General features: G+C 41.8%; 1 protein-coding gene across 10 annotated transcripts in view; it reads left to right on the plus strand.

Moving 5' to 3' along the window:
- Positions 1-23,609, plus strand: part of MAP4K4 (mitogen-activated protein kinase kinase kinase kinase 4) — a 167,021-nt gene extending 143,412 nt beyond the window's left edge. For 6 of the 10 annotated variants that reach the window (XM_032100382.1, XM_032100386.1, XM_032100385.1 and 3 more), the window contains 10 exons: positions 429-620; positions 2,996-3,113; positions 3,383-3,553; positions 7,880-8,023; positions 13,162-13,296; positions 15,674-15,774; positions 16,439-16,588; positions 17,455-17,614; positions 19,522-19,661; positions 20,387-23,609. In XM_032100382.1, coding sequence (XP_031956273.1) covers positions 429-620; positions 2,996-3,113; positions 3,383-3,553; positions 7,880-8,023; positions 13,162-13,296; positions 15,674-15,774; positions 16,439-16,588; positions 17,455-17,614; positions 19,522-19,661; positions 20,387-20,470 — 1,395 coding nt within the window. In that variant the 3' untranslated portion in view covers positions 20,471-23,609. The remainder of the gene's footprint in view (positions 1-428; positions 621-2,995; positions 3,114-3,382; positions 3,554-7,879; positions 8,024-13,161; positions 13,297-15,673; positions 15,775-16,438; positions 16,589-17,454; positions 17,615-19,521; positions 19,662-20,386) is intronic. The other 4 variants (XM_032100388.1, XM_032100391.1, XM_032100392.1 and 1 more) reach the window with 2 other exon arrangements.

Genomic DNA, 23,609 nt, shown 5'->3' on the forward strand with positions numbered 1-23,609 from the left:
TTAAATAATTAGCTGAAGGGATTCTCCAGAAAGTCCGAACTGCTATCTGTATAGGATCTAAGTTAGTTTAAAACAAAATAATAGGGAAAAAAATCCCCATCCCCAAAAATGTGCTTGTCCCTGTTGTGGTGTTGGACTTAGCAGCACAGTTATTCTTCTGTTAATTGGTGGAACTGGCTGTGGAAGTCAACCACATGAACCAAGCTTTTGCCTGCCGGTGGGAATTTGATGAATTCTAGTATCTCTGCCCACTTTCCATGCAGGCATCAAAGCATGGATTGTCAGCTTATTTAAAAAAATAATTTAAAAAAAAAAAAAAAAGTGAAAAGGTAGGAAGTGAGGGAGAGAAGGAGAAGGAGAGAGGTTGTTAGGGATATAGACCTTTAAGCAGCACTTGAGCAAGACAAGTGTGCCTGTTTTTTCTACAGAGTACAGTTGACAAAAAGCGTGCCAGCCATCATGAGAGCAATGGCTTTGCCGGTCGCATTCACCTCTTGCCAGATCTCTTACAGCAAAGCCATTCCTCCTCCACTTCCTCCACCTCCTCTTCCCCATCCTCCAGCCAGCCGACACCCACCATGTCCCCACAGACACCCCAGGACAAGCTAACTACTAATGAGGTATGTCTTACACCACAGCTGGCTGCTTTCATAGGGTTATAGCAGCATTGCCTAGTAGCTAGTTTGCAAAGGAACTCCAGCCAACCTCCCCTGCTTTTTTTTCCTGTCACCTTTGTTCCCACCTCCCAAATAACACATTTCAGTTCTGTGTAAGAAGCCCTTAACTCTAGAGCAGTCCCACGCCAAACTTGCCAGTTTACTATTTTTGCTTCCTTTTAGTGAGTCATTAATTGCATGGCGTTCGTTTTAAACTAAACTTGACTACTGCATTTTCAAGCCAATACTCTTTTTTAATTCTGTTTTATTCCGGGAGCAGGCTAATTGCAAGCAATGTGCCTCTTCAGAATTAGCAGTTAATTTTGGCTTTGTCAGTAAAGGCTGGACTAGTGTCTCCACACATATGAGGAGCTGCTTGTGGAGACTCACCCTTTGGGAGAGGAAGTGGCTGTGGAGGGATTTTGCTCACTATAGCTTGCCACGTGGGCTGGGTGAACAAATCAGGTGTTGCCTGGGAGGGTTGTAAAAACCTGAGGTATTGTTATTTTGAAATAATGAATGGGGGGAAATATTTGGGTTTTTTTCCAAGTATGTGTGTACCCTGAGAAGCAGCTGTGTAAAGATCACTGTTCTCCGCCAATGCTGATTGTGTCCAAGGGGAGAAGATTTCACTATGGGGGAAGCTCCCTCTTGCTGTCCTGGGCTGATCTCAGGATGGTGCCTTCCTTTACCAAGTGCTAGTGGGAAAGCCTGGTCCTTTACGTGTGTGTAACCCCTTGCAGCAGAGGATATGTATACATGGGAATGAACGAAGGGTCTTTTGCCCCTTACCAACCCCAGCAGTGAGCAAGGAGCCTTGTATGGTGTCACTCCTGGCTGGGTGGCCAGCCTGGCTTACAAGAAGAGTCTCAAGCAGGGGGTCATACAGGGCAAGCGAAACCCGGTGAAAAGAAGCTGCTGCTTCTCAGGGTACAGTCCTGCCATGTAGGTGTGCAAGTGTTGTGGTGAGGAGAGGTTGCAGTGAGCTGGGTAGGCTTATGGCAATGTGCATGTTTACCACATAATCAAAAATGCTTCTTAACCATGTAGCAGTAGGGTGGGTGTGAGGGAGTTTCCTCCTGGAAATTCATTTAGCATAATACTTAATTTTCAGCTATGCTTCATTGGTCTTTGATCTTTCTAAAAGCGCACTCTTGTAGTTTATAGAGATCAGTTGATTGATCCAGAGATATGCTTGCTCTTTACTTTGATCTAAGCAATACGTAAGCAGGGTTCAGTTAACTCAGCTTGGGAAGTGGAGGTTGTGGCAGTGCCTGGTGATGGAAGAGCCTTTTGGTATTGGGTTGTGCAGGGGAGGGATATACTCCAAAGACCCATTGCTATTTTTTTCTGTAGAGGATTAGGAAGATCAGAGGTTGAAGATTAGTTGATGCTAAAGAAGTGTCTTGTAACTATGTTTGCATAAAACTGAGCAAAAACCCAGTACTGCTTGGTATAACTTACCACATGCACACCCTTTATATATATACACACTTTTTTTTTCCCCACTTGTCTCATTCTGCTTCAGTATGATATGTTGTCACTGTAATACTAAACTGGCAAGGGTTTTTAAGTCGTTTCATTTCCACTTTTAACAGTTCATTGTTTCACTTGTCTTCTTTCTTTATGTTTTTTCATGTTTAGACCTCATAACAAGCACCAGTGATTTTATCCACTACATATTCATAGTGTCATATCACTGTTTGCTACACCTTCCACACTAATGAGCACCTTTGTTCGATACAGGTTTAATATGTTGCTTTGTCAAATAAAGGTGGAAGAATCTGCTGCAGCTTTCTGGCAAGAGGCTCAGGTTAAACAAAATAGGGAGAATGAACAGTAGCGAACATTGAAACATAGTCCATTATAGAAGTGAATGCTTGATCCCAGATAGTTCTGATTTTGTTGCACAAGCCAAGAGATCAAACATCATAATATATTAAACTACCTCAAGTCAGGAGATGCTTCATAAATTCAAAAATTGTAGATAGTGGACAGTGTGCAGATAAAATAGTATACATACATTTAAGCAGATTTTCAAAAGGAGAGACATTCCCTTGCTTTGTGCCTAATTGTAGTGGTCTGTCCTAAAAAGCTTTGCTAGCAGCTGAGGTTCAGGGATGACAGTTTAGCTAATTACATTTTGCTGTAACATGTGCAGTGTGCATATGTATCTAGTTCAGGTGTGGTGCCTGCAGTGCATTGTGTATTAATAAAGGAAGGATAAAAGCTTGGGGAGGCTCTGTAGCATAATTCTGTAGTGACTTTAAAATGTTGGTGTTTGTTATCCATGCTTTTTATTGTCATTAATATTAATAAAGTTGAAATTTACATTGCAGACTCAGTCCGCTAGTAACACACTCCAGAAACACAAATCTTCCTCCTCCTTTACACCTTTTATAGACCCCAGATTACTACAGATTTCTCCATCTAGTGGGACAACTGTGACTTCTGTGGGTAAGTAAAGTAGCTGAAGATGACAATTGAAAAAAGGGTTCAGTGATTTCAGTGGCTCTTTAAAGTACTTAAGAATGTTACCATCATGCTTTTTATTTGTTTTGCAATGTATTGCATAGTTTATTTTCTTTTTCCATTTACATTTCTTAAAAAAGAAAGACTTTCTCAGTATTCTGAGTTACTGATTTGAGTTGTATGATGTAGAGAATATATGGCCAGAATCTAGCACTGGAGGGATATTACATGCACTTTACGTTTTTTTCTTCCAGTAGGATTTTCTAGTGAAGCAATGAGATCAGAGGCAATAAGGCAAGACCCTACGCGGAAAGGATCAGTTGTCAATGTGAATCCCACAAATACACGGCCACAGAGTGACACACCAGAGATTCGCAAATACAAGAAGAGATTCAATTCTGAGATACTGTGTGCGGCCTTATGGGGTAATGCAAACATGTTCTTCCTTTGCCTCCTGCACTCCTGACGTGTAGACATGCCAGTAGGAGCTTGCAGCCTTTGATAATGTATCTCCAAAACTGTAGCTGTTTCTCTGCATTTATTCAGTGCTTGTTTACATCTTTTTTGTTGCAAGACCTGATTATTATTGTGTTTTCTGCTTTGATATAATTTCCCACTGGTACATACATGCTTCTGATGGCACAGTTTAGACTGAGCATCATAGAATCATTAGGGTTGGAAAAGACCTCTGAGATCATTTTTGACTCAACACCACCAGATCAGCTAGACCATGGCACTATGTACCACATCCAGTTGTTTCTTGAACTCTTGCAGGGATGATTACTCTATCACCTCCACTGGCAGCCTGTTCCAATGCTTAACCAGTGAAAAAGTTCTTCCTGGTATCCAACCTGAACTTGCCTTGGCGCAGCTTGAGGCAGTGTCCTCTTTTCCTGTCACTAGTTGTCTGGGAGAGGCTTCATGCAGTTGATCAGGATATCCTTTTCAGCTCTCTCTGAACCCTAGTACATCTCTTGCAGCTTTCGGGAGCTTATAGTAGTCCTTGCAGTGTACACCTGGTGCACACAGAGTATTTCTTTTGAAAAATAATCATCTTCTTCAGGCTCTTGTTAATGTACTGTTTCAGGGCTTGATTAAGATGTGTTGCGTAAGATGACTTGTCACCTCAGCCATCAGTATATGTAGGAAGTAAGAGGGAAAAGGATAGAAGGAATATTTTCCATTCTGAGACTTAGCTTTGTTAAGAGTGATTACTGCAGAGAGAAGCTGGGTACGAGATGTCAGCTGACTAAGTGTGTCTGGTCTTCTTGTCACTAGGGATAATTTGTGTTGGTGTCAGACAGTCAGGATTCCACACTTCATCAGGCTTAGAGCAGTGCCTGTTGCCTGCTACAGTGTGGAATCACTGCTGCAACACCCAGTGAAAGCTTTTCTCTGTTGTTGGTTTCTTGGCCAGAATCTATGGGGACACATGAATTTTTTCATTATCTAAATGTTAATAGTTGATGCTTGTGTATGTTACATACATGTTTATCTAGTATCCCTAAACTTGGCAGACTGTAAATGCACATGCAGCTCATTTTAAAAACTAAGGAAGAAGAGAATTGGCCATTGCCCTAAGTCACATGATTATTATATAGGTAACACAGTCCCCTCTCTTTTTTACATTTTTATAGCTCTTTCCAAGGCTTTAGTTCTCTTTTGGCGTTATTTCCAGCATTTCCTATTTCTCAGAACAGTACTGTGGTCCCAATCTTCTTGCCTGCAAAACTGTGTCAATTAAATAGCTCTCCCAACACCTTGTCTTCCTATCTGCTGCTTTCTTTATTTCCAGAACTTACTGGTAAGAAATTTTACCCCAACACTATTTCTGCTTGAACTTCTGTGTAAAGTTCTCTGATAAAGTTAAGACTTGTGCAAATGTAAACTTCCAGGCTGTGAGAGGGCAAATCAGAGAGAAATCACATGGTGTCAGTAAAGATGACTCATAATTTCTCTGATCTGCCTTGTTTTGCCAGTAGCAATTCATGTTAATGGTTTTATATTTCTTTGATCTATGTATCTGACTGTTAGGGTAGTTTAAAGAATAGGTGTAAAATCCTAGAGGTGTTTTACGGCTGTAACACAGCCCTTCCTTGTTGAACATTTAGGGCCAAACTGATGGTGATACAAGTTGGTACACGTTTGCTTCTTGGTAAGGTTTAACTTCCTTTACCCTTAAGAAAATTAAACCATTTAATGGTGATGCTTTTCATTCAAAAACAGGGGGACTTGCTTTGCTTTGATTTGATTAGCCTTACCAGTGGTAATGCCAGTAGTATCTGGCAAGCTGCTAATTGCATTAGGTCTCTGATACTGTGTCTTCTAGTTTTGAGTGGTGAAAGTCAATGTTAATGACATGGATGCAGTTACACAGATTTTTACACCCAGCCTCCACAGACAGCCTGTGCTTTTTCAGGAAGCATTTGCATTTGTTTGAAAAAGCCAGAACTGCTTAATTGTAGGGTGGCAGTAGAAGAGCTCTGCTGTCTGTGAGTAAGGAGGATGTCCGCATTGTAAAATTCAAGCACTGCTTGCCACCAGCATAGTACCTTGTTAGTTTCATCTCCAAGTGCATGTAGCCAAGGGAAGGGGGACAGGTGTGCGTGAGAACTCAAAGCAGAAACAATTGCACTACAAAGGCAGCGGCAGGAGAGGTGAGGGTGGAGGTGGCAGCAATGGAGCCCTGATGTGCAAAGAGGAGAAGGGACCCTGAGGGAGCAGTTTGCACATGGCTTGCTTTGAATTGTAGCCCACACTGGAAAAAGTGCAGAAATGCATGTTGAAGCTTATAGCTTTAGTCAATGGGTACTGGAGCTGCAGGAAGGAGACCAGCTGCTGGGCAGCTCCTTGGCTGGTTTGGTGGTGCTTCAGCCTGTGCTAAGCCCTGACTTGTGTGTGTCTAGCTCTCCCTGCTTCCTTCTGCTGCTTCTCAATCTGATGATGTCTCCCAGTATGAGAGAGTGTCTGTGTGAAATGCTCTTGGGTGAAATGCCTACTGCCCATGGGAGCTGTGGGATGGGATCCAGCTAGTGTTTAAAAAAAGATTGGATGTGGCACTCAGTGCCGTGGTTTAGTTGAGATGGTGCTGGGGCATGGGTTGAACTCAGTGATCTTGAAGGTCTCTTCCAACCCAGTGATTCTGTGATTAGTGCAAACCATGTGGGGGATGTGGAGGCAAGAGGTGGGCAGCAGAGGGATGAAGGAGGTGTCAGCAGCTAAAGGAGAGCCTGGAGGGTGACAGGCCTCCCAGGAGAAGTAGCAGAAGAGTAAATCCAAGCAAAAAATGCCTTGAGGCTGCTGGGACCTCTAAAGTTTTCTTACTGAGAAGGCTAGAGAGAGGAAAATGGAGAGATGCGTGATAATTTCTGAACTCACTATGGGCTGCATCTTTTTTTCTCATCCACCTAAAGGCTTTTAAGAGTGCTTCAGCATCAGCAGCTCAGCCCCCATCATTACTTCCTCCTGGCTGCAGCTCTGCTTCCCCCTAATACTCTCTCCCCTTTCAGAGATACTTTGTGTCCCCTGGGTCAGGCCTTCCTTTTTGCAAGCCACTCCCATGCCTGGTATCCAGGGTGTTGTTTAGGTGAGCAGTAATGCCCTTTTTCAGTACTGTAAGAAGGCATGTCACTGCTGTAGGTGCAGACTGCACTGAGACACACACACACACACCTGGACACTGGGCACACCTGCTCTATCAGAAAAGGTTCATTATGGGATCAGCCCAGATGGCCCATTGGCATCAGTATAGTTGTGTGTGGGGTTAATTGTCTGACTAGGGATTAAGACCATTAAGCAGTGTAACTATGATGATCTTGTGTGAGTTTTGCTTTTCTTATTTCATTATTTTATTGTGCTAAAGCATGGCAAGTTTTATATTGGGATTGCAACATGGAAGCCTAATAAAGTGAGTCATACATTTGGTTTGATTTCCGTTTCCTGTAGTGTATTTGAACTGTCTCTGCAAAATTTATGAGCTTCTGGACTTAAATATTATTGCAAATAAATAGTTATAAAATTTAAGAGTGATAACACAATAGGAATTTAAAACTTAGTCTCATATATATCTATGATGTAAAAAAAAAGTAATTGATTTTAAATAGTAAGGTTTTATGGTCTCTTGGAAAGTGTTCCAATGGACCTTTGGAACTTTGTATAAAGAAACTGAACTACTGACTTCTCTCGTCTATATTTGCTTGATCTTTAGGAGAAGCCTGTGGAAACACGAGATTACTGTAGTTCCTCTGGTTTTAACATTCAGATGGAAAAGATTGGTGTGAAGCTGGGAACAAACCCAGTGCCTATCCTTTTACAGGAGGGCTGCACCACAATCTGTTTCTCCCAGTGGGAACTGTTTTTACTGCCATGTCCATGTCAAAAGCATCCTGCTACCACCCCCCTAACAACAGCTAATACGTATTTGGAATACACAGGCTTGCATACCACTTTGTGCCTCACTCCTCCTCCAACATTAGCATGCCTTTTTGTTTGGGAACTGGTGCTCTAGAAAGCTCTCCGTGGTCTTCCAGTCTCTTACTCCTTTGGACACCGTTTGGTGTCAATAGTCACTGTGGGCAGGTAATGTAGAGAGCCTCTGCATCGTAAGAGCTTTTAGGCTGCAGGCAAATGAGACCCAGTCAGCAGTGGTTAGACCTGCTTGAAACAAGTCAGTTGCTGTATCAATCATCACTTCATCAGAATATGTGGAAAAGGTGCTTACTAACTTGGATCTCTGGCTTTGTTTTTTCTAGGAGTGAACTTGTTGGTGGGCACTGAAAGTGGTCTGATGCTGCTAGACAGAAGTGGACAGGGGAAGGTTTATCCGCTCATCAATCGAAGACGATTCCAGCAAATGGATGTACTTGAAGGGCTGAATGTCTTGGTGACAATTTCTGGTAAAGTTAACTGTTGAACATTATATTTTTCCTCCATCTGGCATGGCATGGCAGAAAGATTTTCTTGGCAGCCTGTGTATTGAGGGGGAAGTCCTGACTGAAGTCAGTGGGTTTTCCATCATTTCACCTCTCTGAGTCTACAGTTTATTTCTGCAAGTGAATCGTTTTCCACACAACACCCATGCCTGGTTGCTCCCTGTCCTTCCTTCTGTGGGGTGACATTTAAAAATGCTGCACAAGTTGGGGGAAACGTCTGCCTTTGTTCCCTTTTTCGGTATTTGAGAGCTGGAAATTAATGTTTTGTGAAGTTTGGGAAAATGGCATTCTTTCCCTCTGTCATGATTGCCTTCAACCTGGCCTCTTTCTAACCAAAGCACAGTGTGCTACTTGGGTTTAAAGACATTTCTCTTGTGCGTTAGAATCTGTAGAATGGGGAAAGCTCTTGCAAAATAGGGAAGTAAGAGTGATGCGCAGTAAAAGTGTGAGAGAGAGGAGTACAGTGTGTACATGGTGTGGAAATGACCAGAGAGCAAGAAGGGAGATTGGTGCCTGGTCTCTCACTGGGTACAACTTGGGAATGACAAATTAATGGGAGATGAAGGGTGGTGGTGATGCTTGTGTTTGTTTTCTGTGTGCTGATGAGAAATATGTTGTATGAAGCTTGAGATTGCAGACTCTTAGACTCTAGAAAGTTATGGCATAAGGTTAACCTGCTGTTAGACACTTTGATGTGGTGCATTGTTAGTCTTTCTTCACTGGTGTTGTTCAGCCATTTACCTTCCTTTTGTTTTGGTTTGTTTGGGAAATAAGTCTTTGCTGTGCTGTGTGTGACTGGGAGAGGTTGTTAAATGAGGTTTCTCACAGGATTTGCTGTTGTTCAGACTCACCTAAACTTTGTTGAGGCTCCAGAATCTCTCTGAGTCTGCTGGAGGAGATCTCTGGCTCTCCCAACACTTATTCAAAAGGACACACAGTAGACAATTTAGTGGAATTTAATGCATTAGCCATGTGTTACCACAGATCCAAAGACCCATGCCCATGCTGCTGTCATCAACATGGGATTTGTTTCTGTCTGGAACAACTGAATTTTGTTGGTTTGTCACTTGCTGCATTCTCAGATACAGCTATGCTATGAAATCTATAAAAAGAAAAAGATGAATCAGGCAGCATTTAAAAATACACAACCTGCTGTGTGTCCTTTTGATGTCTAGTGCTGTATGTTAAAATATAAGCCGTTTGAAAGGCACCATTTGATAGATTTTATACTATAGCAGACCTTGTAAACAAAAATATTGTATAATCCAACTTGTGTAAAATCTGTTGGTTTGAAACATATGCTACACAATTCACAAGTGTCCGTGATTCAGTCTTGTGTATAATTGTTTTAAGTTTATTGATGTTTGCGTCAGTCACAACTGGAGTACCCTGACACATCCGTTTTCTTTGTTTCCTTCAAAACTATTGCTTCCTCTGTGGAGACACGCTACATTAACCCTTAAGAAATCAGCTGATCTTCGTTCTATGCCTTTGTGTCTGTGCCATCTCCTGTGTTTTATGGGAGGTTACTGGAGTATGAGGCAGAAGAGGCATCCTTGCCCAGTGAAAGGCAGGGCTGGGGGAGCATATTCAGTGAAACCATAATGCTGTTATGCCCAAGCTTCCCCTTATGTCCTGCTTTTGCCTTCTGTGCTCCACATCTCAGTTTTTTACTCTCATGCTGGACTTCCCTAAGCATTTTTTTATTTGTGATGAGTTGCTTCACCACTCCAGGCAAAATTGGGATGCTGGAATGAAGTTATGTTTCTGCAAATGGTGTGTTTTGGCAGATTAGTTATTGAACTCCCTCTGAGCTTTGTCCCTGCGCTGCTGCAGCTTCGCTGGGAGTATTGTTCAGCTCACTGTGGTGCACTCAGCTGTATGTTCCCCTGAGTTTTTTGGGAAGTGATGTGCTGATGGTGGTAGGGTTTGAAAGGTGTCACTGCGTTGTGCGAAGGAGCTGCCGTGTGCTAGGATTTTAAGAGGATTGTCACCTAAACTTGGTTTTAATAGACACACTCTTGAGTCTGAAAACATTATATCAATTCTTGACCCAATTTATATTTGAAGTACAGAACTTTTTGACAACAAAGCTTTTGATACTGAGGTGCTGAGCCTTCTAGAAATGGTACAAGAAAGCCTTGCAGGTAAAGCAAGAGTAGTTGATTGGTTCTTCAGTTCATGCTGTTGAGAGGCAAAAAACATGGTTTCTTCTGCTGAGATGATACAGTGCAGAGTCATAAAACTGCTGGAGGAGAGAGTGGCAACATGCATACAGAACACGCTCCAGTTGTGGCTCCCTGAGGGTTTTGCCAGCCCAGCTGGCTGATGGTGGCACCAGGAAGGTAGGAGGAGATGACAAAGTGGAAGAACTGGTTGGAATCTGCCTGCTCAATAATTAAAAACCACAGTGACAATAAAAACAAAAACTCAATATAGGGAAAAGGACTTTGCCTTTGAAACTATGTCTGTGGGAGAATCCAGCCTGGGAGTTCTCATAGAATTCATTGTCTGATTAGTTCATTTGATGGCTGGAGCAGAGTTTTCTTTCTTATTCAATGGTCATAATGATTAGACCCCTGCAAAAGATAAAAAAGACCAGATTTCTGAGAGCTGTTTAAACTGACTGGTAGAGCTTTACAAGGAGAAGGATCTGATCTCTGCACTCCAAATGGGAACATTAAGAGCAGCAAAACTTGTTGAAATACATGCATAGCCATGTTTATATAACTAACTGGTCCTACTCTTTTCATGTCAGGCTGCAGAAAGGCAAAGGAATTTCCTGTCTTGTGACTTTTCCTTGTGGTCTAGACACCAAAACACAATGGGAACACACTTGAGATATTTCTCAGTTGTTTTGAAAAATATTTCTGGTTGGAGAGAAATACCCTGGTGCACATCATGTGAACCAAAAGGAAAAAATGTAGCCGCGTGCTGGGAAATTCCCATGTGTGCTGTTTGTTCTGAGTCTTCGAGTTTGAGTAAGCTACTGGGGAAGCTACAACCATGGAAAAATCTGAGGCAGAATTTATCTCCTTGTGGACAGGGACTCATGATGGTTTTAAAAGCATTTGGAACATTGTACTGACCCTGAGCCCTCTGAGTTCTTCCTTGCCCAGAACTGCAGTAGGTTCTGATATGAACTATGTTTCCTATTTTTCAGTGTTTTTAAAAGAGCCCTTGTGGCTATAATTTGCAGTGTTTTCATGGAAGGACCTTTCCTTGGTTACATGTGGGACTTCTGGAAATACTGTTTCCTGCTCTAGTCCTCCAAATCTTGAGAAAGCTACAGGAGTGGTAGGGCTTTACCCCTTTATGAAACATGGCTTAATAAATTTTAAGTCAGGAAGTAAATCAGGGTACTCATTTACTGCTAAATCTATAGTCCCATTTGTAATGGAGATAAACAATAGATGGTGCAGTGTTACTTCACATTTCATTGCATGGCATCAGAACAGAAGGGCTTTTAAAATTGAGTGACAGATCCAGTATTTGCAATCACCTCTCCAATTCCACTTTAAATTTAAGCTCAGTGAACAGATTTTTTACTTTGAAACTGCCTCTTCTTTTCCTCCTGTCCTTTCCCATCCAAGTAGTCATAAAAAGATCTTTTAGACTGTGTGTATTTTTAATGCAATGGCTTGTGGTGCTGGAGTCGATGGAGAAGCCTGTTTGCAAGCTGTGCTTCCCCATGTTGCTGCCTCAGCCCCTGCAGATGCTTTTCCTGACAAGCCTACCTCTGTTGGGGATCCCCTGCCATCAGGGTAGGGGGTCTGTGCCAGCTCCGGCACAGCCAGCTCCATGTGGAGGATGGTCTCAATGCCTGGGCCTCATGTCCTGCTGCAGCCAGTATCCCCTGAGCAGCCACCTGTGAACTAATCTGTCAGCAGGCATCCTGTGAAAACTTAAATGACAAATTAAAGACATTTAGCGGAACTCTATAGCTGGATCTGGCTAGCAGGCTGCCAGGTGGACCATCTTGATAGGAAGTGGCTTTCGACAGCACAGACCAGTACAGTGTCGCTTGGCCAGCCCAGCAGTGACTGCAGTGACTTCTCTAGCAGCTGAGAAACACTGGACAGGCACATGGTGCTTCATTGTGGCTGGTGAAGAACAAGCATGGAGCTACCCCGCTGACAAGTAGGGTCCCTGAGAGCATCTCCTGTTTCCTTTCCTTTCACAAGGACCTCATGGAGCCTTATTAAATGGCTCCTAGTCAAAGCAGGGGTGATCTCCCTTCCTCAGCCGCAGCTTCATCTGTGGAACTGTAATGGCTTCAAGCAGCAAAGCAGCGGGAGAAAAGAGGATGCAAGCTTTGTGTATGTGCATTTAGGACTATCTTCTCACTAGTTCAGCAAATGCTTTGTAGGCCATTAGTTGTTAAAGAATCACTGATAAAGTTTGTCATGAACCTTGCATTCATTTAAAGAGGCCTTCTCCTATCAAGAGTTAAAAGTCTGAGGCGTATTTCGATGATGTGGCAGATGCATTGTCAGTTGAAGATAGGGCAGCCTGGGCAGGTAGCTTCTCTCACCTGTGGAGAAGAAACACCTTTCACAGTTTCTGTGTGCAGTCTGATAAGTATTACACCCTTGCAGTTCAAGGGAAGGGCTGCTGACAAAGCAGTCATCAGCTTTTAGCAAGCAGATGAAGTTTCAGGTCTCATATTCCATCCTCCTGCTCTCCTACAGTTTTGTGTCAAAAAGAGCCATTCTGACTCAGCTATATATATATATATATTTTTTTTTAATCTCAGTGCATGACTCTCTTGTGCTTTTGTTGTGGGAATTCCCTGTTCTAGTGGAAGTTGTCTAGGTCCTAAGAACCAGATAGCTGAAGAGTTATTCCCTTGAGTTTGTCATTTATGTTCGTGTAGTATTGCCATGTGTCTCTGTCATTGATTATCGGGAAAGTGCGTGTCTGGGTGGAGTCTGGAGTGAAGCTGTTATGGATGTAAAAGCTAAGGGAGATGTCTGTGGTTGCAGCATTTTCTCCTTCATTGTTGTTTTGGTTTGCTTTGCAGGGCTTTCTGTTTGTCTGGGTAGGGCTTTTTGCAAGTATCTTCCTATGGAGATAAACCATTGTTTTAATTTTGTGGCCAGGTAAGAAGAACAAGTTGCGAGTTTACTATTTGTCATGGTTAAGAAATAAAATCCTTCACAACGATCCTGAAGTAGAAAAGAAACAGGGCTGGACAACGGTGGGCGACTTGGAAGGCTGTGTGCACTATAAAGTTGGTGAGTAGCAAATGCAGTAATCAAATAGTTGGGACAAAGGATGGCTGAGAAAGGGAACTGCAGTGCATGTAGCTATTGGGTTTAAAGTTCGGTCGGTTTTATTTCTAGCTGTCTTACCTGTTTCTCAGGGTGAACTTGATGGCAAAGCACCAAAATAGATGGCAAGTTACAGGGTTAAATTGAAGATGAGAGGGATTTTGTGGTGAGACGATGGGCTGGGAACTGGAGAGTGTGCGAATCCCATCTGTCTCCTTCCTGTAATGGATGCAGCTTCCAGAAGGGTGCTGATATGGGCAGTGAGGGCTGGTAACATTTCACCAGGTCTATTAGACCCTTTAGGTAATAGAGGGATTCTTGTCCCCAGCAACTGTTTTCTTTGCTAACAGGTTTCCCTGATCTTGTACCATGATGAATTTACATGCTGGAATAGATTGAAAAAAGTCTCTTTTTAATTAGATTTTAGAGACTGGGGGAAAAAAAAAGAGTGGGAGGAGAAAGGAAGCCCAGGTAGCAGATGAGCTTTGGGGAAGTATCTGGGAACAGAGGCATGTCTTTAACTTCAGGATGATTCATTGATTCCCCTTAGCTCATGAAATTCCCTAATGCCATCTCAGATCTGCTGCAGTACAGTTACAGAATCAAGTGTGTTTTCATTAGACAGGTGCCCTTTGAGTGGTTTTAAGTAATTTAAATGGATTTGGCTATAGAAACTTCCACCAAAGCTGGTGAAAGACATGTAGCATTCACAGCCAGCGGAGTATACAGTGAGCCTGCTGCCCTGCAGGTGGGAATATGAACCAAGAGCTCTTTCTGCTGCTTCGGTTTCATGGTGCATCCTAATGGGCACTGGATGTTGCCTCTGATTTGATTTTCTCCCAAGAGCCAGCTCAGTTCCTTTCCAGCTGTGTCAGTCGGTGTGGAGCAGCAGCAATCAAACTGTTCTCAGTCTCCTCCTGTCATGCTCGTGCTCTTGGAAAAACCTGCTAATGGGGCGTAATCAATAACAATGGCAGTAAGTGACTGCTGAACCAGGAGCTTGACCCCGAAAACAATTAATAATGCACTTCTCTGGTATCATACCCCAGGGTGTCAGCAGCATAATGAAGTGGCCTGTTAACAATACATCAACAGCTATTGAAAGGAGGCTTTCCAGCAGGGAAGCGTCTGAAACAAAGAGCATTCTCTTCCAGATGAAGAGGGGTTTGTTACCCTGGGCTGCAGCCTGGCACTGAACTTCCCTCTGAACCACAGAAATACAGTAGACTTTTTCAGGTAGTGAGAGGCCTCTTTGACAGCTGCGCTTCAGTTCCCAAGAAGGACAGCTCTGCCAGTAGTTGGGCTTGCAGTCTGGACGCTGTCACCGAGGCAGCTGGCACTGATCACTTCCTTGTCTCTTTGATGCAACAGGGGTCTCCGATGTCAGGGTGAAGTGGTATTTATGGATCTCAGTTGCTTCAGGCAACTTTTGGCTCCTCTAAATGAGAAATTGCTCTTTTGAAACTTAAGATTTGGGTGAATTCCCAGATAGCACCCAGAGCAAATAATAAGAATTATCAAATGTCCCCTTTCACAGATGAGGTGGTTTTGTTCAAGACCCCCCTCTTCTCCGTGAAAAAATTCCAGGAAGTCTTGTAAGCTAGACAAGACTGAACAAAAGCTCTGTTTTTAGTCAGTACAGCTGTGGAGGTTGAGAGAATTTTTTTTGTCTGTTGAAGAAGTGTCAAGTCCCTTAACACTTACAGCTCAGTAGTCTTGCTTTCCTGCCCAGCTAAAAGAGCAAGCAGTAGTGTGGATCATTATTGTAATGATGCTTTATTTCTGATTATTTCTGTGAATCTTTTTTCTTTTTCTCAAATGAGTTATGTCAGACTTTAGGGACAAAGGAAAGTGCTCCACTATCAAGCTTGCCTTTTGCTTTTGAAATTGAGTTATGTTGTAATTTTTTTTTCTTCCTCCTTTCCTCTGGGTAGTTTCTCCATCAGCTCAAAGTACCACTGCCAGTGCTGTGACTGGAACTGCCAGTAATGGACTCTTCCACAGTCACGGCCTTCTTTTATTGGAATGTCCCTGTCTGAAAATTCATTTTCCTGTCTTGATGACTAAGCACTGTCCAATGTGGAAAAAAATAAGTGGAAATAAGTGTGTACTGACTAATTAATTCTAAAGATGGTGACATGGTCAGTTGCTAATAAGAGTAATGACTTTTGTAGCATAAATGTATCAAAGAGCTTAACTTCATAGAAGTAGCAATCCTAAAATATAGTGTTACTAAAACTCTCAGTATTTCTTCATACTTACATAAATTGTCTTCTTTCTTGATGTAACTGGAATGACTTTGTAATTATGCTGAATTATTTTTTGTTTTCTTTAATTTCAGTAAAATATGAAAGAATCAAGTTCTTGGTAATTGCATTGAAGAGTTCTGTGGAAGTCTATGCATGGGCACCAAAGCCATACCATAAATTTATGGCCTTTAAGGTAACAGTATATTTCAGCCATAGGTAGGATTTTTCCATAACCACTTGCAGTTATCCCTTTTACAAAAATGTTCTGACATTGTATCATGGCCATGTTCCAAGTTCTTTGGTAAATCTCCACAAACTTTGTATTATATTTTAATTTAGGAGGGTTTTTTTTTTTTTAATTCTAGGAGACAATACACTTAAAGGTCTAAATTGTAACCGAGCATAAACTAATAATGACACAATATCACAAGTCTTTGTTTGCTCTGAGTGATACTCAGCATTGTTATGGGACTATTTTTGAATGCTGCTAGAATGAAATTAGCTGGCTTGGTATAATTGCCAGGCTGATTTACAGACAGTTACTGTTGGTTGTGCAGATAGAAGTAAGTACTACAGGAGTGCTGAATTGCCCTGAACTTTGGGGAGAACAATTCTTACTAAAAAAGCAAACAGGCCAAGTAAACCTGACAGAAAATAGCTTAGGTGATTGGAATGCAGCAGTTTGCAGAGTAATCTGTCCTTATTCATGAGAGACATGTTAGCCTAATGGGTCTGGTGTCTAGGGACCAGAGGGATGTGGAGGAATAAACCCACAATGTGTGCATGCGAGCATATTTTTATAAACCCCACTGTTTTTCGAAGCACTAAAGTAAATCTCACTGATGGTTGTCTCACAGTCATTTGGAGAATTGGTACATAAGCCATTGCTGGTGGATCTAACCGTAGAAGAGGGCCAGAGACTAAAAGTGATCTATGGCTCCTGCGCTGGCTTCCATGCTGTTGATGTGGATTCAGGATCGGTCTATGATATTTATCTACCAACACATGTAAGAGCTGCTGCTGTGGTTGGGTTTTTCTCTTTCTTTCTGGTGGATCACACCACCTCCTCCCCCCCCCCCAACCCCTTCCTTTCCCCAAATGACTGATGTGTCTGGCTGTCCCTGTGGATCACTGCCAGATGTTTGCAGTGGTAAATTGGATGGAGGGGTCTAAGCAGATATGGCCACATTTGCCATGGGGTTTGTGCCTCACTGTCAGTCCTCACGTCATAGTCAGTATGTCTCTATGGTCTGGAATTGCCCACTCAGATCTGACGTGGACCAGTGTGACTGTTCCAGGGGTAGCAGGTAAATGGCCAAGTGCCCTGCAAATGCCCAGCAGCACAAATGACACAACAGCCCACTGATGGGTTTCAAAAGGGTTGGCCTTAGTGGTAGTTTTTGTTCTAAGGCCAGGTGGCCTTAGTTACCAAGATTTCCTGTTGGTCATTGTACACAGAGGTGTCAGATGGGCCACCCCAAGCACTATCCAGTGCAGTGCAGAGATCTGAGGTCTGCATCTGCAGTGCTTGCTCCAGGCTCCCTTTCTGCCCATGAAAAGAAATAGGCACCCCTACAGAGGAATTAATCTTTCCTTGGTTTAGATGTCTGCCTTAGGATGAGAGGATTTATGCTTCAAGGGTTTACAGGTCTTGGTCACCGTGTATGGTGTCTAGCTCGAGGGGAGCAGATCTAGTGCTTCTAAAGTGAGTGAATTTGGGACTAGATGATCTTTAGGGTCCCTTCCAACCCAATCCATTCTATAATTCTGTGAATCCCTGATGTGTCAGCCAAAACCAAAACCCACTCATTTCTTTCTTCTAGCACAGGATCTGCAGCATTAAAACAAAAGTTTCCTCTTTCTGTCTCTGTAGATCCAGAGTAGTATCCAGCCTCACGCAATCATCATTCTCCCAAACACGGATGGGATGGAGCTACTGGTCTGCTACGAGGATGAAGGAGTTTACGTCAACACATACGGAAGGATAACCAAGGATGTGGTTCTGCAGTGGGGAGAAATGCCAACTTCAGTTGGTAAGTGCCTCTGGTGTGCCATGTACGATGTGCTCTTAGGGAGTGTGAGTCTGTGCACATGGGCAGAAGGAGGGAACATCGAATGTGCTGCTTCTGCATCTGAAGTCAGTGCTGTATTATTTCTGGAAAACAGCTGTTTTGGCTGAAGTTTTTGTGAACAAAACCCAAACAATCAAATTGTGGAGTTCATGATTGAAAAACTCACCATGACCTCTGTAGGCCGCTGCAGAATTTTTGCTAGATAGCCACAAAGCTGTAGAAACCTTTCAGTATAAAGGCATATAAAGTGGCAGAGGAATAAAATATTATGGGTAAGTCCATGTAGATAACAAAAGGTGTACCTCATTTGATGTCTTTAATTCACCTTCAGATTACTCATCTCTCCAGCTCAAAATAAGGTTGAGAGTGAGAACAATAAGTGTAGTACACAAGTACACACCAGAATCCCTCTTGCTTGTGCTGCTGTAATTCAGTGCGGAGCATAGCGTGGGCTGTGGTCACACCTTCCTTTTGTTGGGCAAGCACATTGCATTTTATGGGCTGTGGGATGCCTGCACATATTGGGAGATGACTGCTGATAGCTGTTTGAGCAGCAGGAACAACAATGGAGGAGGAAATTTAAAGACATTTCATGCGCAGCATGTTCACTCCTGTGCTGATTAACTCTTGACTAGATCTAAAAGCAAGCAGAATATATCAGCTGGCAAATTCCAGAGCCTTTGGAGATTGGAATGCTTGTGAAGTAGTAAATGGCACTGAGGCAGCCAGCACCATTTGAACATCTTGTCTGGCAATTTTTAGAAACTATTTGGCCCAGTTAGCACTAGTGAAATATTTAAAAATAAATAATTTTCCATCAGGATGGTATATGCACTGTTGATGTACATTATATTGTAGTAGATAATTTGATTTAATTTCACTGAAAACTAATATGAATATGTTATATAAAAGGAAAGTACTGCAAAATTAAGTATTTTTAAATTTTTCTGGCTAGGAAGTAGTTTTTATTTTTCTGTTAAGAATGCAAATCAGAGGCAACAGCTTAGTCTTCATTAAGTTCCCCATATGTTATTTTTGACAGCATTCCTAAGACTATCCATCAAACTGCTTTGTGAATATACCTTTGCATAATGCTGGTGACTATACTTTTTATTTAATTTTCTTACTCCTGTCAAAAGTAGATTATTTACCTCACACTACTACTAATCTTGTTCCCCTGTGACACTAAGGAAAAATGTTTGATTTGTTGCTTTATTTGTACACAAAGGAATGCAGTATGTCAAATAATAATATTTCTACTTTGAGAGTTTAATGTGAACCTCTTGAGAGATATACAGAATGATTTTCAGTTGGCTTTTGCAAGGAGATCAGTTTTTCAAGTATTACTCCTATTAAGAGAGCCTAGGTAATTTTTTTCTAGTTTTACCTTTCCCTCTCATTCTTTGTTTTTGCTGACAAACTCCTTCAAGGAGGGAAAATAACATGTAAGACACAGAGCTGGTGCTTGGGACACACTGTAGTGGATGGGCTTAGTCTATTTAAACCTTGGCTTCTGCTTTCTCCTAGTCAACACCTAATTAATCCATCTCTTTGTCCCAGACTTGGAGAAGAGGCCTGTGTAAAAACTCAATGTTCCCTCAGTTTAATTAAAGGTTATAGAGTTTCCTTTGTTACAAATGCTCAAGGAAGAAGTATATAACATAGAAAGCACGCAAAAGAAATTAAAATAAAAAAAGGTATTTTTTAGGTACATGTTCTGAGGACAGAAATAGCACTCTGAACATGTGTGTGGCTACAATAACACACATGCAGGTAATTTTTAACTAGAGTGTATCAGGATATTCTGTGCTTTTTCCATTTTTCCTGTTGCCCTCTGCCCATGCTAATGTGCTGTTTTCTCTCCAAAGCATACATCCGATCTAACCAGATCATGGGCTGGGGAGAAAAAGCTATCGAAATCCGGTCGGTGGAAACTGGACACTTGGATGGTGTGTTCATGCACAAAAGGGCACAAAGACTCAAATTCTTATGTGAACGCAATGACAAGGTACATTCCCTCCCACCAAGTTTGTTGCCAAGATGATAAACATGTGCTTCAGTTGGGTACTTAGGTTGGGTTGACCCTGACCAGCAGCTAAACACCCAGCCAGCCTCAAGCTCTCTCCCCTCTCCCATGGAAGGGAAAGAAAATAGTCAGAAGGCAAAAAGACTCATGGATCGAGATATGGACAGTTTAATAAGCCAGCAAAAGCTGTACGTGCTGGCCACACAAAGTAAAGAGTTAATACACGGTCTCCCATGGGCAGGTGGATGTTTAGATGTTTTCCACACATAATGCTTTCTTGGGAAGACAGATGTCATCACCACAATGTCCCTCCTATCCTCTCCCTTTCCCTGAGCCTTTATTGGTGTACATGATGCTCTATATTATGGGACATCCATTTGGTCAGTTTGGGTCAACTGTCCCAGCATTGTCCCCTTCCAGCCTCTTGCCCATCCCAGCCCTCTTGCCTTTTAGGGGTGAGGGAGCTGGAGAGAAAGCCCTGATACTGTGAAGTATTGTTCAGCAGTAGCCAAAACACTGGTATGTTAACAACACTGTTTAACACAGATGCAGAGCCCTGAACCCACAGGCCACATGAGGAGCATCAACTCCATCCCCACCAGCCCAGACCAGCACTGCAATTGCACTGCAAATACTGGGGACAGTGAAGGCACATTAGAACCAGTGCTGTCCTACCTGTTGAATTTGCTGATCTCTTTTCTTTGCAGGTTTTCTTTGCCTCCGTGCGGTCAGGTGGAAGCAGTCAAGTCTATTTCATGACCCTTGGCAGGACTTCACTTCTGAGCTGGTAGAAGCAGTGGGATTTGGAGAGGAATTGCTGACATCCAGAGTCTGAGATCTTCATAACTTGGAATTATTTTCAACTGGAGTACAGACCTGCACGAATGCAGCACTCTGTGTAAATGTGTGTGCAGGCATCACTGGTGTTAGGTTTCTTTATGTTTTTCAACTGAGGCTGCGACGCAGCTGGTGCTGTAAAGATATTGCCATCAGGTGCTACAATGTCTTTGAGATTTGGGATCACGCTAGAAAGCTACAGGTCTTCTTTTCCCTTCAGCTCCAGGATTCCTAGGATTTGAAGGACTCTGTTTGTTAGTGTTAAAACAGAGAAAGGGGAAAAAAGGAAGAAAACCAAACCAGGCTTACCATGAATATGCTGTTTGTTGAGTGGACAGGAGGCAGGCAAGAGAAGGTGAGAAGTGGTGTAGAGAGTCAGACTGGCTGAAACAGAGGGCAGATCTAGTCTAGTAATGTTAACAATGTATTTAATTGACATTTCTTTTTTGTAATGTGACAATATGTGGACAAAGAGGAAGGTGCAGGTTTTAAGAAGTTAATATTTATAAAATGTGAAAGACACAGTGACTAGGATAACTTCTTCTTGGGGACAGGGAGGGTGGGAAGGGGCTTGGGGTGGAATTCTTAGGGTTTTTTTGTTTCTGCAGTTTTATTTTGGCCTGGCCAATAACTTTAGTCATTTTCTGTGTACCAGGTGTTGCCTGAAACATGTGCAGATGATAAAAAAAGAAAAAAAGGAAAAAAAAAATTCATTTTCTATAATGATTCTGTGTTAGGCCAGAACTTGGTTATGTCACAGTATTAGCACTGCCTCAGTTAAAGGTTTAATTTTTGTTTAAACCTAGAAGTGCAACAACAGTTTTACCACAGTCTGCACTCGCAGAACTAAAAAAAAAAAGAAAAAAAAAGAAAAAAAGAGAAATAAAATCCAAACTACATATGTTTATTTTTCGTGCCTACCTCATTGTTTTTAATGCATAAAATAAAAGAGGTGGTTTAGTTTATACGTTTTTAGAAGAAAACCATTAATGTCTAATTTAATCTTAATACCAAAACTACCAGATTGAAAGGTTTCTGACTGTTATTGCATAGCGAGTTTCAGCAGGAGGAGAGAGTAGTCCGTGGGGGCAATAGTTGTAGCGGTATGGCAGTGAGACACTGATTAATGTAATTTGCTTACAAAATTTGGTAAAGCAAGCATTTTTTAAACCAGTTTCATCCTTAATAGAAGTCTGAATTTAGCCTAAACCAGAGGTTTCACTCTTCTAACACGTGGGCTTAGTAACAGGCAGGTAAAAGTAACTAGGCTAGTTCTATAAATTGTTAAATGTTGTAGGAAACATTTTGGGGCGGTGATGTTTTTCTTTTTTAAGAATGCAATGCACTAAAACTCTTTTAAGAATGTAGTTAATACTGCTTATTCATAAAAACAGCGTATACCTGTGTTTAGATGTAAGATCCCAGCTCTGGCTTTTTTTCTTTCTTTTTTTTTTTTTTTTAAGTCAGTTTTATTTTATGAATAAGTTCTGACATTTTTAATAAATGTCTTGAGAGTAATAATTTGTTTAGTGGCTACATGTTCATTACTTGAGAACTCTTGAGTGTATAATAATCTGTTGATGTTGTAATAATGCACAGTGTCACAATTCAGCCATTTTCCTTTTTGTTTTCTTTTTTTTTCTTTTTCCTTAATTCCTTTGGTGGGGTACTTTGCTGACAGCTGCCTTAAGCTGTTCATTCAGTGAACAGGCTCTTAGTGTTTCATGGGCTTTGTCTTCTGCTGTGGTTAACTTTCCTTCATGGCATGACAGGTAGGGCTTTTTAAACACGTATTCTTCAATTCAGTCAAGCTGATGGCTCAAGTGACTGGTCACACAATCAATTAAGAGCCAAGAGCACCAAGTGTGCAAAGCTCAGACTCAACAGACCCTTCTTTTGGTGTCAAATCTGACTGCTGTAAATCCTTCAACCCCAGTCAGCGCTGCTGCTGAAGACTCTCCTTCGAACATCGTAGATGGTTGAAAAGTGAGCGGTAAATGCGTACCTCCAGCGCATGCGTGTGCACACAGCAACCCCCACTCCCCCACCCCCCAAAAAGAATCAAAACTCAAGAAAGCCTTACATTTGCTGGCGGAGGAATACCTAGAACTATTTTTTTTTTAATTGTATGACTTTTGGATAGTGTCGAAGGTGAAGGATGTGTTCTTTTCAGGCCTGGTGTGGTCAGCCAGAAGAACGATCAACCTTTTGTACTATAATGAACTAAAGGAGACTTGAAAATGCAACGTGATGGTAGACATGGGTGTAATCACAGAGCTGCCCTGTAGTGTAGTTTGCCGAAGCTGATTCGATCGAATGTCAGTCTGCGTGATTTAAATCTTCCAGTGCTATGTGGTCAAAATTAATCTAGTCCTTGAAAGCTAATGCTATTCACCTAGAAGAAGATGCTCCAGTGCTGTAGGGATGCCCAGGTCATGGATATGTGCTGTTGAAGTTTTGAGGCTCCGGGGGAGGGTGGAAATCTCCTTCCTTCAGTGGGTCTGCCCATCTGGCAGCTTCTGCCTCCGCAGAAGTGCCAACATGGCAAGGTAAAAACAGTATTACAAAACCACTTCATATACCAACATCGAACTCTTCAAACAATGCTTTTGTAAGCAAAGAAGAAAAGAAAAGCTCCTAGGTTTAGTTTTAAGCTTTAATAAGTAATAATTTTCTGTATCTTTAAGTCAAAGTAACCCTAACTTGTATGACTGCAGTGTTTTTATTTTTTATCTTATGCACATGTTATGTTGGAGAAAATGTTTACAAAAATGGTTTTGTTACACTAATGTGCATCACATATTTATGGTTTATTTGAAAGTGATTTTTGTGGGTTTTTTAGTTTTTCATAGTAGTAGTAGTACACTTTTTGTGATTTATAACCCCAAACTCTGCTGATTATAAAGATGCTAAACAATAATACAAAATGACAAACTGCATTAAAATTACTAATCGTAGAGCTGCAAAGCAGACTGGTGACAAGTAAAACACTCAGCCTTTTTTTTGCAGTGCTATCTAACTTGTCTTCTGTGTATTATGGAAATTACTGTTTTTTCCCCGTTTTTCCTTAAATAAAGTCAAATTGACACCTAT

The sequence above is a fragment of the Corvus moneduloides genome, chromosome 2, assembly GCF_009650955.1.
Source record: "Corvus moneduloides isolate bCorMon1 chromosome 2, bCorMon1.pri, whole genome shotgun sequence".
NCBI classification, from domain to species: Eukaryota; Metazoa; Chordata; class Aves; order Passeriformes; family Corvidae; genus Corvus; species Corvus moneduloides.